At 41.6% G+C, this 15740-nt stretch overlaps 1 protein-coding gene across 2 annotated transcripts in view; it reads right to left on the minus strand.

The window, feature by feature from the left end:
* The window catches only part of SNTG1 (syntrophin gamma 1), a 215569-nt gene that overhangs the window by 86263 nt on the left and 113566 nt on the right, over positions 1 to 15740 (minus strand). For both annotated transcript variants that reach the window (XM_081917551.1, XM_081917550.1), the window contains 4 exons: positions 12376 to 12428; positions 8958 to 9092; positions 4118 to 4174; positions 526 to 583 (listed from right to left, as the gene is read on the minus strand). In XM_081917551.1, the coding sequence (XP_081773677.1) occupies positions 526 to 583; positions 4118 to 4174; positions 8958 to 9092; positions 12376 to 12402 (277 nt within the window). In that variant the 5' untranslated portion in view covers positions 12403 to 12428. The remainder of the gene's footprint in view (positions 1 to 525; positions 584 to 4117; positions 4175 to 8957; positions 9093 to 12375; positions 12429 to 15740) is intronic.

Genomic DNA, 15740 nt, shown 5'->3' on the forward strand with positions numbered 1-15740 from the left:
GGGTGTCACCACTGAGGTGGGTGACAAAATGCCGGGTGGCACTCACCGCGGGGCCTGCAGCGTGCCCGAGCCACGCATCTCTCCTGGGAGTGACGTGGTGGCTTGGGTGCCCACAGGCCCCCACTGCCCCAAATGGTCTGCCTGCCACCTCCTCCGCAGCTGTAGGGCAACTGAGTGGAAGGAGGCTGGCAGACGCCTCAGAGGCCCCACGGGGCGTCCTGCCCTGACTCGCCATGCCCCTGTGAGTGGCTCGCCACGCCCCTAGGCGCAGGATACGCATGCTGCCCCAGGCGCCCAATTGGCTTGCTCTGCCACTGTAATCAATACCAAACTAGATGAACCAATGGATTTAACCCAGCATGAAGCAGCTTCATATGTTCCTTAAAAATATCCTGCCATGCACATTTATGGCCCAGATTTCATTTTTTTCTTAACTATTCAGTTATTCCTCCCCAGTCTGAAATGTATAAACCTGGTGATGCTTTGCTGGATCCCCTGAGCAAATAGCCTGGCACGGATACTTACCTCGTTGTTCTTTTGAAATTTTGGAAACAACCACTGGAATATTATGCTCCGCTCCACCCTATGAGATGAAAATAACCACATTTTACTGAGCCTGTTGTCAGTTTATAAATATTATTACATTTCTTTGAAGTTTTTACTTCATTTTAAGTTTGTTTTATTCAAAGTGGTAAAGATTTTCTGTTTCACAATTCTGTTTAATAATAGGCATATGAATGCAATCAGCTCCATTGTTAGGGAGAGAAAAAAAGTCTGTTGGAAGCATCAGCAGACCGGGGTGTGAACGGAACAATGTGGAACTGTTGACAAAAGAAAGCAAACTCACTGCAGGTTCCTCCAGATTCTCCAGAGATTACCATATGGAGCCCACTTTATAATAAGAAAAATAGGCCCAGTTCTGAAACAGTAGCCATGCTGTGATCATTTTGTCGTGCTGACAAGGAACAGATAAACAAAGCCATACAATAGAAAGCAAGAATATTGGACATTTGATTAAAATGAATGTGAAGGTTTTCTTTGCTGCTTTCCATTTTCTTTTTCTCATTGTAACATAGCACAAAAAGTCAGTAGGAAAATGAATAAGAAATAAGAGATGAAAAGGAGAATTCTAAGAAAAGTAACAGGTTGTCTTAAAAGCGGGGGAGGAATGGAAGTGGAAATCAAAATAAGCTGCTCAGTTTCTGTGCTGGGTTTTTTATATAGAAAAATAAACAGAATAAAAAAAACTCACAAACTCTTCAACTAAATATGATTAAGCATAGTTTTAGTCCTTATGCTTTCTTATCCTAGAAGCAATTCTGAAACATCAATGTTAATGTCAGATTTCATATTCTTCAAACAATGCCTTTATATTTTTAGCCTTTCCAGACTTTGAAAGTATAAATTGGATTATTGCAGAAAGATTCAAATCTCTAGCCTTGTTCACCTTTTTCAAACCAAGGTTGCACTGTTCAATTCACACAATGACTTCATCAAGCAACTCTTACAACCCTGAGTGACATCAAGTGCAGCAAATGATAGTTGGTTCATATTGGCACACCAATACAAGTCACAAACATTCATAAGGCAAGAGATACTGTTTTGGCAATAATCTTTGGTTGCAGACTCTGTTGGACAGAAAGTTAACTACCCCTGAACTAGTTTTCACCTAACTAGTAGAGCATCGTTAACTTTATGTTTGGGGTGAGGAGGGTGGGGTGCAGATACTCTCCCATCACAGAGCAAAGCTTAGTGGTTGGGACTTCATGCACACAGAGAAATGAGAACACAGATTAGTGGGAAGTCCAAAGCAATGGCCAGTCAGCAACTTCAGGAGGAGAAATACAAGGAATACTAGGAACTGACAGTAGCATAGTAGAAACTATTGTGGTGATTTTGAAGCTGGTCAGGAAGTCAGAGTTAGTTGTTGGACGCAGTGAGTATTTAAGCAAGGGTGAATCTGGGCTTTATTTCACCCAGGTCAAAGACCCGATTTAGCACACACACCCCATGCATATTTGCGCATATATAAACACAGGTGGGGAGCCTCAATAGAGCCCCTCTGGAGGCTTCACCCGGGGCAAAAACCTGGCAAGCCTCTCCCCCTCCCTTAGCTGCACCTCTGATCTATGGAAAGGTTTGGAGTCCCATAAATGAGTTAGCCTGATCCAAGCCCACCTCTCTATCCCTTAAGTTTGGGATGGGGACAGAGGTTGCTGAACTACAACTCCCATAATCCTTGATCAGGTGGAAGGGAGTTTAACAGCATCTGGAGGTCCATACTGATCCTGTGAGTGAGGAGACCATGAGGAATTGGGCAAAAGCATAAAAATGAAATGCAGATATTGAGAGGTTTGTGGGGATTTTCCTACAGCATGAGGGATGCAACTTGTAAATGCTTAGTTGATATGGGAAAATGAACAGGGAGAGAAAGAGAACTGCTAATGAAACAGAAGGGCATCAGAAAAAAATATCAGGACTCTTAGCTTCTATTTCCGCTTTGACTTGCTATTAAGAACACAGGAAAGGGTCAAAAAGTAGGTCTCTGGAAGCTAATAGTGTAGTAATGACAATCCCTGCCCCTCTTTTTAGGATATAGAAATATTTTTAGGCTTGCTGAGTATTAGTACCAGGTTATGCATTTGGTTTTTTTAATAACCACAGTCAACATCTTTTGAAGTGCACAAATGGCCCAACATAGATTTTGAGAAAGTAGAAGTTGACCCTAAATTCCTACTGTCATTTCATGTGAATTCCTTCTGTTCTCCTATATCTGGTATTGTATGTCATTATGTCTGTTGTTAGCTCTTTTTAAAATACAGCCAAGGATTCTGTTTCAGAACCCCTATGAAAAGCATGAACAGTAATTTGAGGCAATTAATATTATGATGGTAGACTGAGCAAGCTATCTGAAATTAACTGAATGTATGAAAGGTGAATACAATTTTTGGATTTTGTCCAGAGTAATAATTTTCTTATGCTTATAAACCAGCGGAAATCTGTATTGCAAAAAAAAGAAGAAGTTAATTATCTTCCAGTCCCTAGCATTCTGAACTTTCTTCAGCATCATCATAAATTATATAGTTGCTTTAAAAAAGAAAAAAAAATCTACCAGTGTTCCAATGTTTAAATTCTTAGTTCAGGCACGCTTACACAACTTACTCTCTTTTCTGTTTCTAGACATGAAAAAAATAACAGCATGTAATGACTTTAAACAACAACAAAAAATCTTGTTCCCATTTTCATTCTTATGGGATTTTAGCCATAGTGCACTAATTAGCATTTGGTTTAATTAGGTAGTTCTGCTAAAATAAACACACCAGACTCATTTTAAGAACTGGAAAGTTTTTGTTTTTTTCAAGTTCCTACTCAATGAGAATGCAAGAGAACAACATTTTATTTCCCCCTCAAATCATATTTCATAAGTTCATTTTTGAAAAACATATACCAATGTTGTTTTGCATTCATAGATAACAGCTAAGATTTCTGTACTAAAGAGATTTTTTTTAAAGCTCTGTTCAAAAGAGATTTGTTGCTTTATAAGGTGTTTCAGAGCTATAATGTACCATTTAAAATTACCAGTATCTCCCTTTTTATGTTTCCTAAGCTTTTCTAAGGTAGATATTTGGCGGTGGGGAGAGAGAAACCAATCCTCATGTGGATTAATTATTCCATCTGTAATACAATGAATACAGTGGAGAAATAGGACTATTTTCAATCTTATTAGCCAGCAACTATGAAATTAATAAATTGTTTATGGCAACTCACTGGCTATTTAGTGAGCCTGCCATTGTGTTCATTAACAAGTAATTAAAATTAAAGGACCACTGAACAAAAGACAAGACTACACAGATGAAATATACTTTTAAAATATATACCAAACCTTATAAGTACAAATGAATCTTAATGGGATATTGCCTCTATTGTTCCTCCATTAACTATGGGGGAAATTTTTTCAACTGATTATCTATTGTAAAGATCAGCCAATACAGACCTTTCATTGAAATTGCAGGTAGTAATACAATCAAGCACCTTTTGATCTCATTAAATGCATTATTCACAAGCCAAATGGCATTTCTGATTGAACATAGGAAACAGTTGGGGAAATGCGACCTACCTTTATACTTAATCCAAATCCTCCTACGGCTTGTCTTCTAATTGTTACAGTCCTTTCCTGAAAGAGTAAGCCAAGTTCAGTTCTATTCAGATTTAATATTTCTTATGAAAATAGGCTTGCACACTATATCCTCATTTTGGAGTTTTGAATTTCAAGATTAAAAAATAAGGAACTGCTTTTTCTGTTTTTTTTTCTAATCGTAAAGTGACAAATTAGACACATAAAACAAATGCCAATGAGTTGCCACATGCAAACACTTAGTGCTAGGCAATTCTTCTAAAATATGTGTCCAGGTATCCAATATAACACAGAGATAAACCTGCAGTCACTTTTCAATAGCATATAGGAGTATTTTCAGAAATGAGCCCCTCATATGTTCCCATGAAGCGGGGTGAAAATCCATCCTTATTTATCTAGTGGTGCCTGCTATTATACACCCTAGGGGATCACAATAATAACCAGACCATTTGCATGCAGAAAAAATACACAATACAATACTAATACCTCAGCTGTATCACCAGAACACTAAAACATATACAGTGGGGGCTGATCCACTGGAGCTGCTGGATCACAGCCCTCCCACTGAAAATAGGAACAGATGTGTAGCTGAAAACAACACATGGATTCAAAAAGTATACCTAAATTTCTAAACAAGAAAATCATACTTTGATCCTCTTACATGGAAGTTCTTTCCCTGTTCACTGATGATTAATATCTTTTGGGGTGTGTGGTTTTTTAAAGAAAGAAGGTGATAATGGCACTCTGCACACGTGAAATGTGCTGTGCAAGTCCTACCGTGATGAAAACAGCAAGTTTAGAAAATGCAGCCCTACCAAGTCAAAATGTCACCAGCTGCCACTGTGTGCAGCACAAACACTACCCACAATTACACCGAACGTTTCCTGACCTAAAATGAATATTGAGTCATGGATACACTGACAAATGGCAGTGGGTTAACTCCATCTCAAAAGCATCCCTGAGTGGCCCATTTTACTCTCTCCATATGTGTAGATGGGTGTCATTTATTCCCATGAAAGGAACGGAAAATACTACATTTGGAGATGCTGTACGGTTAGGATAATTGTGTTAGATATAGTGTCAACAAAAAGTCTCTGATCAGACTCATGTAGAAAGAAACCCTCTTCACCACAAGAAATAAGTTTTAAAGCTTTACTTGTGGTGAAGAGGGTTTCTTTCTACATGAGTCGGATCAGATACTTTTCACTGACACTATATCTAACACTTGGTGTTTAAACATTTAGTTACAAAACAGTAACTCTTGCAGAACAACAAAATGCTACATTGTGTATTAGTAATGAGTTCCCATCTTTGAAAGTCCAGTAATAATAATAATAAATTTTATTTATATCCCGCCCTCCCCAGCCGAAGCCGGGCTCAGGGCGGCTAACAACACCAAAATAGTGCAACATTATAAAAACATTATAAAAATTAATTAAAATCAAGATTGATGGCAGCCATAAAGTTTTGTAAAGGTTGCCAGAGGAGGGAGTCAGGCTGCGCCCTAACCAAAGGCCTGGCGGAACAGCTCTGTCTTGCAGGCCCTACGGAAAGATGTCAAGTCCTGCAGGGCCCTTGTCTCTTGTGACAGAGCATTCCACCAGGTTGGAGCCGCAGCCGAAAAGGCCCTGGCTCTAGTTGAGGCCAGCCTAACCTCTCTGTGGCCTGGGACCTTCAAGGTGTTTTTGTTTGAAGACCGTAGGTTCCTCTGTGGGGCATACCAGGAGAGGCGGTCCCGTAGGTATGAGGGTCCTAGGCCGTATAGGGCTTTGAAGGTTAAAACCAGCACCTTAAACCTGATCCTGTACTCCACCGGGAGCCAGTGCAGCTGGTATAGCACCGGATGAATGTGATCTCGCAGCGAAGACCCCGTAAGGAGTCTCGCTGCGGCATTCTGCACCCGCTGGAGTTTTTGGGTCAGTCTCAAGGGCAGCCCCACGTAGAGCGAGTTACAATAATCCAGTCTGGAGGTGACCGTCGCGTGGATCACAGTAGCTAGGTCAGGGCGAGAGAGGTAAGGAGCCAACTGCTTAGCTTGGCGGAGATGAAAAAATGCCGCCTTTGTAATAGCTGCAATCTGCGCCTCCATGGAGAGGGAGGTATCGAAGATTACACCCAAACTCTTAACGGACGGTGCTGGCACTAATTGCACCCCCGCAAGAGATGGGAGCTGCCCCCTCAGTCCCATATCATCCCGTCCCAGCCAGAGGACCTCTGTCTTTGAAGGATTTAACTTCAACCGGCTCCCACGCAACCATCCAGCCACAGCTTCCAAGCATCTGATCAGTGTGTCTGGGGCCGAGTCAGGATGGCCATCCATCAACAGATAGAGTTGGGTGTCATCAGCATACTGATGGCAGCCCAGCCCAAAACTCCTGACAAGCTGGGCGAGGGGGCGCATAAAGATGTTAAAAAGCATCGGGGAGAGAATCGCACCCTGAGGCACTCCACACACCAAGGAGTGGCGCGATGACAATTCCCCCCCAAGCGCCACCCTCTGTCCCCGACCAGAGAGAAACGAGCGCAGCCATTGAAGGACTGTGCCCTGGATCCCCACGTCGGCAAGGCGGTGGTCCAGAAGTTCATGATCGACCATGTCAAAAGCTGCTGACAAATCTAGAAGAATCAGCAGCCCCGACCCGCCTCGATCCAGCTGTCTACGAAGATCATCTGTTAGGGCAACCAGAGCCGTCTCGGTCCCATGGCCAGCGCGGAAGCCGGACTGGAATGGATCCCACAGTAAGTCCATGCTGCTTAAAAGCAAAGGTTGTGTCTCTCTCTGCTGTAACACACAGAGAGACACCACTCAAAAAACAACAGAGCAAACTGTTTCCCTGCACATAGCACCAAACACAGAGAAGCTCAGGGTACGAGTTAGGAAAAATACCTCATAAACCAGTCACAAGACTCAGCTTGCCCCACCCTAGAGTGGAAAACCACCAGTCCTCTGCAACGGGCAGTCCAACGTATTCAAACACATATAACATTTTATCTACATTAAACTCATAACTTCAACAAATTGCTCCCAATACCGTGTGGTCTAACCTTCAGTGAAATTGATCCTTCAAGAGCAAGGGCTCACAAGACATGTCTGGGAGGCAGTTATCCAATAAATGTGGGAGAAGCAAAGTTCAGCTAAAAGGGTAGAAATGTGTAGTGCTAGAACAATTGTTCCATCAGTGCAAGCATTTCTGCTCGCCAAATGGAACAACCTCCCCTCTTCTGCCACCAGGTTAGATGTGGGGAGGCACAGAAAGTGCAGAGGAGGAGGAGGAGGAGGAGGAGGAGGAGGAGGAGGAGGAGGAGGAGGAGGAAAGCCCCATTGCAGTAGTAGGAGTCCTTGCACCGGCTTCCGCTAGCACACACCACGTTGGTTGAATCAGACCCTCCATATCTAATCACTAGACAATTATTCAAATAGCATACAGCAGAAATAGACAAAACTTTGAACAAAGAGTCTTTTGGGATGAGCCTAGTCATTTATAATCTCATCTCAGTTTCTGAGGAAATAAAGAAAAGGGCTCAAAAGTGTCAACTGTGACAATTGTTCTAGCAGGAAAAGTAAATCCCATCTTCACATCGATATGTTATCTAATGGGTTGTGCATTTAATCTTCAGATAACATGCAGCCAGGCTAACCAAGCGGAGCACATCATTCGTTACCTTCTAAAACAATATTCTGGAAATGTAAGCTGTAACACTGTACGGGAAATTAAAAATATCATGCATTTATGTCAAGGCATTATTTAAATGTCATCTAGATATAAGTAATAGGTGTTCTGACATATTAAGGAAATGCAAATGGGAATGATAAATCCATGTTAAAAAACACAAAAACTGGATATGGTAGAATTGCAGGGATATGGTTTGATGATCTTAAGCAACTCTTAAATTCTCTTTGGGTAGAGCCAATGGGTAACTCAGCATCAACATAAAGTTAGATACTGGATCAGAAAGAACAGCCTCTGAATACCAGTGACTAGGGAACAACAGTGGGAAAAGGCTATTCTCTCATGTCTAGCTTGTGGACTTCCAAAGGGCATCTGGTTGGCCCCTGTGGGAAACAGGATGCTAGATTAGACAAGTCTTTGGTCAGATCAAGCAAAGCTCTTTCTATATCTCCATAACACTCTGCTCTTGGCTTTAGAGTTCTTAAGCAACCTTAATACTTGATTATTGCAATGCACTCTATGTAGGGATACCTTTGAGCCTGGTGCAGAGGCTCCAGCATGAGCAAAATGTTGTGACTAGACTGTTGATGAGGACAGAACTATTATCAGCACATAACTCCAGAGCTCAAAAGCTTGCACTGAGTGCCTGGACACTACCAGCCCAGGTTCAAGGTTGTTGTATTAATTTACAAGGTCCCTAAGAACTTGGATCCTTTATATCCCTGCCCAATCGTGGAGTCTTAGGGGGAGACTCATGGCCACTGTAAGGTTTTTGTTTTTGTTTTGTCTCAGGAGTCCTGGGTTTAACCTGAGACCAACATAGCACCTAGTAAAGTTAAATCCCATTAAGTAAGCTATCTCATCCCACTTGAATCATGACTGTGAATTATATTAATTGAATGCTTCTTAGGACCATTCACTGCAGTGATCTCCTGAACGCTGCTCATATTATTTACACTGTACCAAAACAACACCAAGAAGTACCATACCATAGCATTTCATGACTTCAACCTAGACTTGATTGCATCATTTTAAAAATTTGCAACTTTTCTTCATTTCAACACCCTCCAATGGAAGGCAAAAGGGAGTGGGGAAAGCTCAACATACACAATGTTTTCATTTTGAAAACTGCTGAAAAAAATGATACTTACACCAGAATAGAAAGGTTCGCCAGACACACAGATCACGTCTTGCTCTTGAATCGTCAAAATATCTTTGGCTAAGTGCAGCCGCACTTTGAAAGGCTCCTGGTTACCATCCTGCAGCAAACAAATCCCTGTCTTTGTCTTCAAAGGATGAACAGAGAAAAGGGTTTCCTTAGTTTCCAAGCTGCACGCTGATTGTTCATGTTAGAGGATCAAAAGGATACTTTTTCTCTGATAGTCTTTTGGAAAAGCTTTAACAGAGGCCAGCATATTCCAAAATATCTCTGGAAATGTCTATGGTTATTAGTTGCAAATAGATATATTGAGACAATGACATTACAAAACTGATTACTAGCAACATGTCTGGATTGTGGAGATTGATCCACTTAATAACACATATTTGCATATCTGTGCTCAGTATGGATATGTCAACAAATGCTGCAAGCAAAAATCCCCCTTCACAATATCAAGACACTTATTTCAGTATCCAGTATCACAACGCATATGGGACTGAACCTTACACATTGCTTAATGGAAGGTGTCACCCCGGCAAGCCTGTGTGAAGCTTACAGCCTCTGATTAATCCTAATTAGGATTACTCATGAGCCAGGAGCTTAACTAGGATCACAGTAGAGCACTGAAACACCATGAAGGATTCCAATCATCCTGCTTTATGGTTATAATCCAATAGCTCCTCTATGCACAAAAGCAAATCCATTCCAAGTGCTTTTGAGATCATGGCTTGTATCTGCAGACTGGTTGACTAAAGGATGTCTAAATCCAGCTGGTCAGCTTGAACTAAAAAAATGGCAAGAGGTGTACTGTGACAATCTGAAATGGATGATGTATAATGTCCCTAAAGACATTATGTCCCTTCTGTTCATATCTTTTTCCTGTTTGAGATGAATAATGGGTAATTATTACATGGGCACATGTCTTCCTTGTGTGGCAGTTTATATGCAGTTTAGACAGTGGTAGCATATCCATTTGATACCCTGCAAAGATCTCTGGTTTCAGTTATTTTCCTTCTCAGTATATCTTTGTGCCTAATATCCATTCATACTTTCCAAACCCAGGGGAATAGCTAGGGTTGGCCAGGATGCAGGCTGAGGGGGAGGCACAAACATTGCATCTCTCTTGGCAACCCTGCTTGCCCTGAAAGCAGCCTTTCAGCTGATGTGGTGACTGAGAAATGTCAGGCAAGACTCTTAATTTACCACAACCAAGTCGCTTTTCCCTGGTTCCTTTCCAGCCAATTACATTTGAATGTGTTGCCTCTGTGAATCCTGTCACCTCATTGTGCCTCATGGGTGTACCAGCCCTAATAATAATAATAATAATAATAATAATAATAATAATAATAATAATAATAATTTATTATTTCTACCCCCGCCCATCCGGCTGGGTCTCCCCAGTCACTCTGGGCAGCTAGGTGAATTTCCATCGTTCAAACAGACTCTTTGCTTTGTTAATGGAGCTCAAGCAGAAGAACTGGGCAGCAGACAAAATCCAAATGAGTTATCCTAAAAAAGTTGTTTCTTTGCATTTTGGCTTCCTGACTTGTGGAATAAGAACATCTTCTCTGCTTAAAATCACAGGCGTGGGGAAGTAGGGAATAAAGGGAAAGGTGGGAGAACCTTGCTAATAACCACATTTAATTCTATTGTTATAACTTCTTTCAGCCAAGCAAGGTTGGAGAGTGAGCAACAACACACCTATTGATTCATACCTAGGAGTGTCCCAATAGCTCCCAATTAATTTGAGGGCTGCCTGAGTATTTTATTTTTTATTTTTTAAAAGAAATGCTGAATTGTTTATACAGTCATTTTGCTTTACTTGACTGCACACTTCTGACTTGGCTGATTACTCTATAAAATCTCTTGAGAAATTTTATAAAGAGAGCTTAGGGCAAGAATTAAGCGGCATGTAACTATACAGTAGACATAATTAAACATCACAACGAAATTAAAATAGAAGCCGGCATTGTAATGCACATGGGCAGAGTTTATTCACAGTTTGAACAAAGAAGTCAAGCATGAAAAAAGCAAACCATTTACGGCAATGGACTGACTGATAGCACATGAGCAGAATAACCTAATTTACATGGAAAACTTAAAATGTAATAAGGCCCTGGTAGTCTTTTGCCTTTTAGAAGCTACAGTTGTACAAGACATCTTTAGATGATATCTTCATTTAGATACCATCCTTTCCTATGCCAATGCAGCGCTGATACACAAAAATAGGGCATTCTTTAGCACCAGAAGAAGGTTAAATTATTTCAGATTTCATAAAGCCAAGCAAATATATGCTGCCCTGAAATACACTCTGCGTAATGTTTTGATGTTGTATTTTATTTTTACAGATCAAGGTTTACTTCTCCCCCCCATCTTCTGAGGTTGCAGGCTAATTCAAATCAATTTAAAACCTCTGTTTTCACACACACCTCCCTACCTGCCACTTGGCCTTATTGCCCCTCTAAGAACTGCATGGAAGGAAGAACTTAAACAACCGCACATTGTTCTTGTCATAGCACTGCAATGATGGGGAAATTTGCATTTCCATTGCCCAGTACTTTTCTGCCAACAGAGGAAAGCAACTTATTCTGCTCCTGTGCTATATATCCCCAGTTTTAGTCACTCAAGAATTGTTCTCCATTTTCTTCTGTTCCCTGAGCAGCACTATCATAGAATTGTAAGGATGGAAGGGTCAACTAATCCAATTCCCTTCAATGCAAGAATAACTGTACTTATTGTATTATTGTGTAATTTCCTTTGAGATAAGTCCACTCAAATTGCAGTGGGTTAGTTATAACTATTTCATTGTTTATGTGGGGTTTTGGGGGTGTTAGGGGAAGGTAGGACCTCTGGTGGGGGACACGTCATGCTTATTTTGGAGTGCTTTGCGCACCTTTGATTCCCTGCCCCCCCCCCCGCACAGCACTCAGCTCTTAGAAGCTATCAGCAGCCACAACTCAGGAATGGCTTTCAATGGCTAGCTAAACCAAGTGAGGGTAGCTGGTGGGTCTCAAACCCTTGGTGAGTTAGGGTCTTCCATTGCATGAGAAGACAGGCTCTGGCAGATTGAGTGGATGAAACCAATAGTGGGTCCAATGGCCAAGAAGATGGTTTCTGAACAGGATGGAGAGGTAAGGGAGGGGCAGATGGAGCTTGTCAACCTGGGAAGGTAACCCATCTAGGAGTAGGAAAACTCTTATCCTAAATCTCTGCTGCCTTTTCTTCAGGAGAAGAAAAGTATAAGGAGTAAATTCTACTCAAATCCGGAGTGGAGTCCCTAAAATGGTTGAAATAACTCCCTCTGCCCTGTGAGACTAACTGGAAAATACAGTTTAGCCTTCCTTGTAACAGCTCATATCACATTTATCATCAAAATAAAACACAATAATTGTGTCTGTATTTGGCATTACCTCTTCACATGTAGTCCTGAAATCCATGTGCTATGGCACCAAGAGATATTTGTCTAAAAATAGAGGGAAAGATTTTATTAAAACTAAGACTTATTGGCCAGTAAACATTAAAACAAATTGTAGAAATTAAGCAGACACACTGGATTACAGAGATGCTGTCAAGAGCAGGAATTAGAAATTCTTAGAAGAGTATCAATTAGTTGAGGCAGGAGTGGAGAATCCATGGCCCTCTGGATATTTCTGCACAGCATCTTTCATCACCCACCCACTCTGCCAGCTTTGCCAAAAGTCAGAGAGAGTTGCAAAGCTTTGAAGAAATAAGCAAGACAGTTTCATTATATATGATTGAAGGTAAATTTGTTTCCATGTATCTCTCAACACACCAGTCATTTAAAATTACTTTTCACTAGCAGCGACACTGTAGTTCATAATTCCTTGGTTCTGAATGTGATCCTCACCGACTCATACAGCTTGCCTTCAAAAACTTGAGTGTTTGGATATGTGAATGAAAGAGGGATTTCCCCCCCTTAGGGTTTTTTGTGGGGGGCGGGGAGGGGAGGTTCTTTATTTTTTTCCAGCGGAAAAATTGGAAATTGGGGGAAATTGTGGGAGGCGGGAAATATTGCCCACTATTTTATATTTTAGAAAAGTAAGAAAAGGCATAATTTAAAAATATTTGCATTAGCTGCACTTTACTTCCGCAATGGAGTTTATAATAAGTAATACTATGTAAAATAATCTACAGGTCATAACAATCACCCTGTACCTTAGACTAGTAGTACTCAAATCTTATTTTGTAAGATTAAAGGTGGGTGTTTTGTGTTTTTTAAGATTTGAAACAATTTGACGAGTCTCTGGGACCCTCAAGGTGCCCTTTTTATTTTACATTCGTGATAAACGGTGCTCATGATACTGGTGCGCAGTCACATGTGACCCTACTTTCATTACTTTTTGCACCTGCCCAAATTGTGGGGAGGTACACTGCTTCACACAGGCACCAGGCTCCGCCCAACTTGGCAGGAGTGCTTGCGTGCGATGCCATGTGGTGGGAGGAGGCCACAGAGTGCTCCAGGGTGCTTTCCATATAGTGAAACCATCTTTAAAAGTTACTTTTACGATTGAGATAAAGGGTTCTATGAATATAGCTTGATTCCAACCTGATTTCAGTTTGAGGTACAGTGGTACCTTGGTACTTGAACGGCTTGGCTCCTGAACAAATCTGCTCCTGAACGCTGCAAACCTGGAAGTAAGTGTTCCGTTTTGCGGAAGCCGAATGTCTGATGCAGCTTCCAATTGAGTGCAGAAAGCTCCTGCAGCCAATCGGAAGTTGCGCCTTGGTTCTCAAATGGTTTTGGGAGTCGAACGGACTCCCAAAATGGATTAAGTTAGAAAGCCAAGGTACCCCTGTAGTTTAGGATGATGTTCACAGCAGATAGTGGAGCAGGAAAGTATAATTTGTTTTGGAAAGGGGTTAGCAGTTCCAAACCAAGACTTAATTAACTAATCTCACTCTCTTCCTACTGACAAGAACTCAAAAGTTCAAAAGTAGCAAGCTCATTTAGCTTATCTCAGATGGCATATGCAAACAAAACAACACATGATGGGCAGCTTGGCAATAAAACCTGAAATCCCCTTGGTACAGCAAGCATTTATTCAATACTGCAAAAATATTTTTGAATGCTTGATTAAAGTGTTCTTGTTCTACAGGGAAATCAATAACTATACTCTAATAGAAGGGCAACAGGAGCTCTTAGAGACAAAGCTATTCTACTTCATTTAAAGTAACACAGAGATCAGATCACCTGCCTTCTGTGTTTCTGTAAGGCCATTTCTCTATGGCTTAGAAATTACATATTTAAAAAAAAAATCATTGAAAATACTTTTATTATATTTATAAGACAATGAACAGCAGGAAAGAGGAATGGCTATTACATATAATTTAGTTATGCACAATTGTTTTCAAATTCTACTGCTTTTATTGGTGCATTACTACTAATAATAACTTACAAGATATTTTGATTAAGTGGTTTATAAAAATAAATTTCATGTTTTAATAAGTCATGTGAAGTGGTAAAATGTGCACATTATGTTGCCATGCTATATGCACATTTTATATCTATAGAAGGTAATGTGCAATATAAAAGCTTAAAAGGTCTATACCAGGCATGGCCAAACTTGGCCCTCCAGCTGTTTTAGGACTACATCTCCCATCATCCCTAGCTAACAGGACCAGTGGTCAGGGATGGTGGGAATTGTAGTCCCAAAACAGCTGGAGGGCCAAGTTTGGCCATGCCTGTTCTATACTGTCATCCATATGTACTTTCCCAGGGGTGGCTGTAGTTGCTGAAGTTAAGAGACAGATCTACAATCTGAAGCTCCCAGTCCAAATTTCCTCTGAACTCAGCAGGTGGCCTTTGGCAAGTTACAATCTCTCAGCACTCTACCTACTCTAGCTCAGGGTTGCAATTTATCTGCTTCTGCTTTTATGCTGGTGTGTGGTATTTTAATTCACAACTGGTTCTGAAATTATTTGAAATGAAAAACAAAGTAGAAATACTTGTAGCAATAATCAAAAGTGGGTAATACTGAACTACTGAATAAAGTTGTTGTAAAGATGACCAATTCATATATGTCAGGGGTTGGCGAGCAGCCATGGGTACAATGACACACCTGAGCTCTTCCCTCGCTGCTCACAAAGCCTCTGAGCCAGTCTCCACCCTCCATTTACTGCCTCGTGGATCATGAAGTGGTAAATGTTTGTGGTTGCCTTTTCTGCCTTTGACAAATGCCTATAGCTGGAGTAGGAAACTGGTAGAGTTCTTTCCCACTTTCTCTTGAAAGTCTATATGCCTTTGAAGGCTCAGATTAAGTCTGCTGAATCCAACTTTTACTCAGATCACACAATCTTTTGTGGAATGCTCTCTTTAGGGAGGCTTACCTGGCAGCGGCGGAGCAAGACAATTGGGCGCCTGGGGTGGCATGCATGCCCTGCGCCCAGGGGGCCAGCCGCCCATGGGGCAGGGCGGGGCGGTGTGAGCCGAGGCAGAACGCTCCACGGGGCCTCTGAGGAATCTGCCTGCCTCCTCCCACTCAGCCGCCCTACTGCTGAGGGGGAGGCAGTGGGCGGACCCTTTGGGGCACTGCGGAGTTGGTGGGCACCCAAGCCACCACATCACTCCCAGGAGTGACACATGGTTTGGGTGCACAGCAGGCCCCGCGGTGAGTGCTGCCCAGCATTTTGTCACCCCCCAGTGGTGACAACCAGGGCGACCCGCCCCTATCACATCCCCCTTTCTCCACCCCTGTTAACCTGGTGTCCTCATTGTATATCTTTAAGTGCCAGGCAAAAACATTCCTCTTCAACC

Source organism: Podarcis melisellensis (assembly GCF_964234715.1).
Source record: "Podarcis melisellensis genome assembly, chromosome: 7".
Lineage (NCBI taxonomy): Eukaryota > Metazoa > Chordata > Lepidosauria > Squamata > Lacertidae > Podarcis > Podarcis melisellensis.